At 39.5% G+C, this 7672-nt stretch overlaps 1 protein-coding gene across 1 annotated transcript in view; it reads right to left on the bottom strand.

Annotated features, from left to right (window-relative positions):
- Nucleotides 1-7672, bottom strand: part of PCSK1 (proprotein convertase subtilisin/kexin type 1) — a 28160-nt gene that overhangs the window by 18429 nt on the left and 2059 nt on the right. Inside the window, exons 3-6 of the mRNA XM_009076412.1 lie at nucleotides 5735-5845; nucleotides 3430-3576; nucleotides 2904-2980; nucleotides 746-834 (exon numbers count right to left, since the gene is read on the bottom strand). Coding sequence (XP_009074660.1) covers nucleotides 746-834; nucleotides 2904-2980; nucleotides 3430-3576; nucleotides 5735-5845 — 424 coding nt within the window. The remainder of the gene's footprint in view (nucleotides 1-745; nucleotides 835-2903; nucleotides 2981-3429; nucleotides 3577-5734; nucleotides 5846-7672) is intronic.

The raw sequence follows: 7672 nt of genomic DNA, 5'->3' as shown, positions 1-7672 counted from the left end.
TCTCCACACAGTCTTCTCTTCTCCAGGCTGAACAGCCCCAACTCCCTCAGCCTGTCTTCATAGGGGAGATGCTCCAGACCTCTTAGCAACTTTGTGACCTCGTCCGTACTTCCTCCAACAGTTCCATGTCCTTCTTATGCTGAGGACACCAGAACTGTGTAGAGTATTCCAGGTGGGGTCTCATAAGAACAGAGTAGAGGGGAAGAATCACTTTTTTTGACCTGCTGCCCACACTCCTCTGGATGCAGCCCAGGATTCCATTGGCTTTCTAAGATGAGCTCACACTGCAGCTCATGGTCAGCTTCTTATTCACTCTCACTCCCAAGTCTTTCTCCTCACTGCTGGTTTCAATTCCTTCCCCACCCAACCTGTAGCTGTACCTGGGATTGCCATGGCCCAGATACAGGACCTTGCACTCCATGAGGTTTGCATTGTTAAACTCCGTTTGCATTGTTGTTCCACCTCTCAAGCCTGTCAAGGTCCCTCTGGATGTCCCATCCCTTCCTTCCAGCTGTGACTGCCCCACACACTTGGTGTGGTCAGGGAACTTGTTGAGGGTGCACTCAATCCACTGTCCATGTCCATGTCTATGGCCAGACAGGATTTTGTAGCTTCTAATACTGCATGATTCATGTTTTCTGAGAATGACCAATCATTCATATTGCAGATTAATGGTACCTGAAAACACTCAGGATCTGTCTGGTTTCCATTCGTAATAGATATCTCATTATTTTCATTTTCCTACCTCCAACTCTGGAATTGTAGGCTACTCCAACTCCGCATTTTCTGTTGTTGGCTTGCATGGCAATTTCCCCTGCACACCGTGTCCCATGCCTGAATAAATACAACAAGAATAAACAATATCTCATAACATCTTCAGTGTAATGTAGAGAAAGAATCATCAATGACCTTGATTTGGTCAAAGTCTCCCTTTAAAAGAATGCAATGCAGATATTCAATAGCTTTTGAGTCGTATCTACACGATACAAAAAACATTTGTTACTCTTAAGCTTCAAGAAACATAATTTTACCTACTTAATGGTCAAAGGATCGTTGTGATGAGATAATAAATACTTAAGTTACACTGAAGTCTGTAGACCTATTAGATACCAGTATTGTAGTAGACAGGAAAAGTAATGTAAAATTGTGGGGCTAAAGATCTGTCTTCAGAGAGAAATATGATACAAGTAGTTTTTAAATATGTGTTTAGGTGTCCCTTTTTTAATGACTGCATTTATTTAGGATTTCACAGAGTGAGCCTTTAAAGTATCCCCGCTGCTAATTTTTCCTTGCAACCAGCTGCTTTCTGTGCAATTCTCTTTTTTCCACAATTGATTCTAATTCCACAATACAGAAAACCTTCATGCAGGTAAATATAAGAGAGTTGTTTCATTTGATACTACAGATTATTATTCAATGACATGTTTGAACGCTTCTGGGCTGCATTCCATTTGCTTATTAATAAATATTAGAGGTAATACAGGCAGATTTAAGAGATAATATCATCATAACAAGAGGATGATGGCTTCTTGCTCTTAAATAACACTCTCACAAAGCCGAAATGCTGTTTTTCAAAAGTCTTATTCATGAGATGTTTATCCTTTGACTGATCTTTTTTTCCCCATACACTGATTTATGTTGTGGATGTTACTGTATTGTGTGATAGACCACAGGGAATCAGTGCATCAGTTTCTTACTCTATCTTTATTAAGTAGTGGTATCCTAATTTGCTTAAGAAATTAACTTCTCTTGTATATCAGCTTTTAAGGAGGCCTGTTCTGTTTTCTGTCTCATAGACAAAATTCCTTCCTGAACTACAATGGATATGCCTAGGTGTGACTGACCCATCAAGATGTTTCACCAAGTGTCAAAGAGGTAGCTCTAGAGAAAATTGGAGGAAGGTCCTCTCTCCCTCTGAGACGCACAAATCCACTATGTGAATTGACTGATTGTCTTGTGTTCAAGCCTGTTGAAACTTCCTATGTTATTACCTTAAGGACATCTAGGCCAAACCTGGTCTAAATAAAGCTTCCATATGCCTCAGAAGAGACAGAAGGACTGTCATGGGAGTGACTGTAACCTACTGCAGTATCTGACCATGTGTCATACCCATATGAGGTCACCTGTGATAGCATGCACTGAGATGGGAGTTCAGTGTTCCAGCTCAGCTCTTTTGGCCCAAAAGGTACTGCCAGAACTGGAAAAGAGTGCCCTTAGCTACAAAAGCTGACCTGAAGAGATGGGTTTCTTGGTAGGTTCCTCTGAGACACAGTCTCTTCTAGAGCCCTTCATGGGAAGCATAGTCTTTTAAAATCCCCAGTGAAAAGCAGGGAACTGAAGTAAACATCTGCTTAGGCAGGTATCATTCCAGAAACACACAGGGTCACATGAACAGATGGTTCCCTTTAGCTTACAGAAACATATTAGTACCTTGCACATAACAAAGATATGAAGAAATTCAGGGCATTGTAGGGTGATTACAATTATGAAGCTCTTCATCTGGGAATTTAATTCCCTCATTTCCAATGTTTGTGCCAACGTTACATGGGAATGTTTGTGCAAACTGAAACACAGGAGGTTCCCCAAACATTCAACATTTCTTTACTGGCATAGGTTGCCCTGAGAGATGGTGGAGGCTCTCTCCTAGGAAATATTCAAAAGCCATCTGGATGTAGTCCTGGGCAACTGGCTCTAGGTCTCCCTGCATGAGCAGGGGGTTGGACCAGATGACCTTCAGAGGTCCCTTCCATGCTCAACTATCCTGTGACTCCATTATACAAATTCTTTCTCTTATTACATAATTGCCACAGGAGACATACATAGATATTTCTGCATTTGTACCTTCTAGCACAAATTAATATCACACTGTTTTGTTCTCTTCACACAACTGGGAAGCTACTCACTTGTTCTCATTTGTCGGGTCATATCTAGGAAAGGGATCATGATCATTGTCATTGAAATCATAACTTGCCTTTGGATCCTACATGTAAGAAAAAACGGCAGAATTAATTCAGACAACTAGAAAATGTGTTTCAAAACATGCAACAAAATGGGTTCTAGAGCCTGTATTTATTTACTTGGTGTGCCTCACATTGGCAGCAGTCAGGCTGGTAGAATTTGATGGCCATTAACAATTCCATAATTTTTTCATGGAGCTTTAATAATTCAGCATTAAACCACTGTATATAGACATGCCTGAGAACTAAATCCACTGAAGGAAAAACAAGGGAACAAAATACCCACCCCACTACCATTGCTAAGTTACATTCAGCTTCCTGTGACACAGACCAGGTTCCAAATCATGCCTAAGGCGAATATTTCAGTCTCTGTGCTGTAGGAGCTGACTTAGAGAACAATGAGCTAGAGAAGAGTGTCCCTGTATCAAATTTACAACTGGTTAATTTATTCCATAGCATTCCCCAAACTTACATAGTTAGCATAGATGTCAGTATGATTCCACTCCAAGCCATCATCTAGTACTGTGATTACAACTCCCTTGCCTGTAATCCCTTTCTGCCACACAGGAATAACATGGAGATCCAGTTTGGGCAGGGATGGAGTTATTCTTGTATCTTGCTGGAGGACAGATAGGATTAACATATATCAACATTTTATGCAAAATTGTCCAAAATTGTATTTTAAAGACTCTAAAAAATCTCACCCTGAACTTGTATATTTTGCTCAAATCTTACTGAGATAAAGCAAAAATTGTTTCATCAAATACTTGCAGCACTGAAAGATTTGCCCTACCACTTGAAGATCCCTGAAAATCAGCTATGAACAAAGAGCATCTTGTATTCTATGGAGGTAGGCAGCAGACATGTAGGAATGGGAGGGATGCATGGATGGACCTTGGAACGCCAAGTTAATCATCAGACCTGCTAATGTTTGTTCTTTGCATTTGATGAGAAGCCAAGACAGTACCCACAGTACCGTAAGCTGCATTTTCTCCAGATGTGTTTTCTCCTTTGACGTTCAAGTTAGCCAGAGCAAAATAATTAATGGATAAAACAATTGAGGTAGTCATTTGGTTGGGAACAACTATGTTGAATCACAACTTTGTTTACTACCCTCATTACTGTTCCTGTGGTAAATCAGCTGGAAGTATGAATCATCTACAGCCTTCTCTTCCACTGCAAGTTTTTTGAGGAGTAGCTCCTAAATGGGTCATTTTTCCCCTCTAATATTGTGTGCAGTACATACATGTACTTTAGAAAACTTGCTTACGACCCCCATAAAAGCACAGATTTAAAAAGAAGCCATTTCTTTGTGTTTCTCTGTGCATTAGTATGTCAGTTGATCACAGGTTTTTTTATTTCCCTGTTTCCAAAGAAATGCTGCATAGAATACGAGGCTTAGGAAAAGAAATTTATTATGGGAATGACATTTCTTTCATTTTATCCTGTTTTTTTCTGGCTGCTGCCATTCAGAAAACTATTTGAGGTTTCAAGCTTTGTTCTCTTGAATCCATCAAATAATATTTTTTTGCTGGTGATGTGTGAAGGTACACTGAACAGAGCTAAAACTGTTCCCATCAAGTCATAGAAATAAAGTAATAATGAGCTATTCACTACAAGGCAAGGAACATATTTTGGAAGAAAATATTTAACACATTTATGCACTTAATCAGAAAAATCCAGTGTGCACTGCAGACAAGGGTTAGCAGCATGTTTCTCTCTCTCGTGTGGGAAAACCAGAGGGAAAAGAAGTGAACACCATAAAAAATTGGGAAAAGGAATTACGAACTCTGTGTTTGCACTATTTGTCTAATAATCTCAGAACTTTCCTGCTTATTTTGGATGCAGGCTGGGAAGCAAACAGATATTCTGCTTCAAAGAAAAGTCAAAATTCTTAGAGATAACAATTTTCCTTTCCTGTTGAAAAGAAGTTTGAAGGATTCTTCATGAAAGTATTTTATGCTGTGTGGTTTATCATTTCTGTTTCCTAGCTCAAATGAAGGAAAGAAAGGGCAAAGCATTATAGAAGCTGCCTGGAGTTTGGTCTGTTTTCTCTAAGCTGAACTGAAGAACAGAAAAGCATTTCCAGCCACTTGGGCCACATTTGTGCTTGACCTCTTTTCTTGATTTGCTATCCTCACCTTTAATCCCATCCCTGTTCTGGCTGAAAGCAATGAAGCCTAGACTGAGGGTACATAGAGGTGCACAGTGGAAACAGAGGCTCTTGAAAGAAACCATATAAAAACACAAATGATCAACTGTGGTTTTGAGTTGTCACATGCAGACAGAAACTATAGAGCTCAGGAAATTTATTTCCCTGAGGTTTTGAACACGGGAGCTATAGATACCCTCTCATACTTAAATGCTAGTCCAAGAGGCTGAAGGTGCTTGTCACAAGGATGCATAAGCTTTTGTCTTTGTCTGCAGTACCAATTTTAATAAATACCTGGACAGTTTCAGACATGATAAAGGAACTTCTTACACACTGAGAGTCATTTAAAGTAATTATAAAGGTAGCTCTTAACTGTTACCATTTCTGTAAGCAGCAGCCTAAGCAGCACCCTGAACTGGCTTTTAGAATCTTTGTGCAAAGGACACTTCCAAGAAAATAGGTGGCTGCCTGGAAATACTGTGCACAGAGATCTCTCATTTTTACAGCATGTGATAACAAAGTGACTCTTCTTTTACTCCCTTCAACCTGATACTTGCAAAATAATGCAGGTGACAGCACAGCCAAAATCCACCACCCTCAGTTCCATGATGAAATAAATCCTTACCAGATACCACTGCTGATTCCACATGGGATCATTGAAAAGACTTTCTGCTGAGTCTCTCATGGTGACACGCTTAGTTCGCTTTTTTTCATATTGTTGCTCTGCCCACGACACCTACAATTATTGGTATGAATATGATAAGTGAAAATCTGTAGTTTAGGACCTTCTTAAAATTAAGGATGAAGGTTTTCCTCACACAGCAAAGTTTTGATGCCTCAAGCAAAATGAGCAGCGTTTGATACAGAGAGGATTATTTATACTATAGCACAGTGGTCTTTGGTGAAGAGAACCTGGTAAAATCATGATACTGCAGAATCAAGTCACAGAAAATCATTAAGTACCAGTTAACAGTAGAACAGTGACACAACTCAGGCTATTATGCCAAATAAAAGCATGTGGCTAGGTTATCTAAGCAGTGGTGGTTACCCAAACAAGGGAAACCACAGCCTGCTTCTTTCTCTTACCTAACTTTTATTCACTCTCTCCGTCTATTGGGAATTAAAAAGAAAGAAGATTATCACTGGCTTTAGTCTAGCAATCATAATGATGCTGTTACTAATACCTCAACTGGACCTTCAAGTCTCCTTCCCAGTGGTGTTGTGAATTGTGATCAATTAGTAAGCTATGAATATTGGACTAACTGAATCACTGGCATAATTCCACTTAAGGCAACTGAAAGCCAAAATGCTTCAGTGTTTTGCTAAGGCATCAGTACAATGAGTTGCACAGTATTTGTGCATAGACATAGAAACCTCTAAGTCACTAGGTCGCATTTTAAATGTGTATCCCACTTAGTTCCCTTGAATGTGTTACTGAACCCAGTTCAAATCAAACCCTGATTGTGGTACCTCTCTCTGTGCTGTGTGCTCCTTATGAGAATGGGAATAAAATGTTATTCAAAGTTGGTACTTGAATGGTCACTCTGACCTAGATAAAGTTGGTACTTTTCATCCCAATTTCCAAATGAGCAAAGCAAACTCAGGTTCAGTTGATTGCCAAGAAGCTGTGACAAGCCTCACTTGGAGGGTGCCTTGGATCCAACCTTTAGCTTTCAACCTCTGAATAGATTTCATTACTTTTATCTACTGTGATTGAATGGCTTTGTGATCCTTACATCTATCACTACACATGAAACAATTATGACTCGGAAATTATAATGATAAAACAGTACTGCTTTGATTAAAATACAATTTTCTAGTGAAGGCCTAATGAAAATTCACTACAAGAACATAAATCCTTTAAAACGGTAGCTACATTTACTATTTCCTTTGCTATATATTTAGTGCTAAACCCCCTACAAACTGCAGTTAGTCATACAAGATGAATATACCTATGCAAGTGTTAACATTTTAAACTGCCCTATTGATATTTGGGGCCATAGATGCTTGTGCACAAGTTAGAGTAATTACCTTTATCTCCCTTCCCTGCCCACAGGAAAGCTTGACCTCTTCATCACCCAAGAGTAATTAACAATTGACAGCTTCCATGCTTGCTATTTTTTTCACTGTGGACAAGTGCACTGAGGGAAATGAGCTGAAACTCCCAAGCACATATGTCAGACAAACAAGCCAAGTGTTTGTCACTCAGAAGCATGGTGAGGTTCCAACCATCCATCTATGGCAAAAGCCAAAGGCCCAGTGCCAGATCTCCAGTCACTGATATATAAAGTAGTGAAAATCATCTCAATTCAGGTCTGCTTGCAAGAAAGTATATTTGGCAACTAGTACAAATACTGGAAGAAGTTAGGGAAGCAGATAATTATATCCCTTCAATGTATTCACAGCCTTTATCTGTTTTGCAACAAACACTATAGGAAGCAGATAAATATTCAGATGGGAGCCAAGTTTTACCACAGCTTTCACACTTAACACACCGTAAAATTCATGAAGGCATTACACAAACAAAAGCAGGATTCCCTTTTCTCTCCCTTTTTAAAGGCTG

This window comes from Acanthisitta chloris, unplaced genomic scaffold, assembly GCF_000695815.1.
Source record: "Acanthisitta chloris isolate BGI_N310 unplaced genomic scaffold, ASM69581v1 scaffold38556, whole genome shotgun sequence".
NCBI classification, from domain to species: Eukaryota; Metazoa; Chordata; class Aves; order Passeriformes; family Acanthisittidae; genus Acanthisitta; species Acanthisitta chloris.
This window is presented reverse-complemented; position numbering and strand designations above follow the sequence as displayed.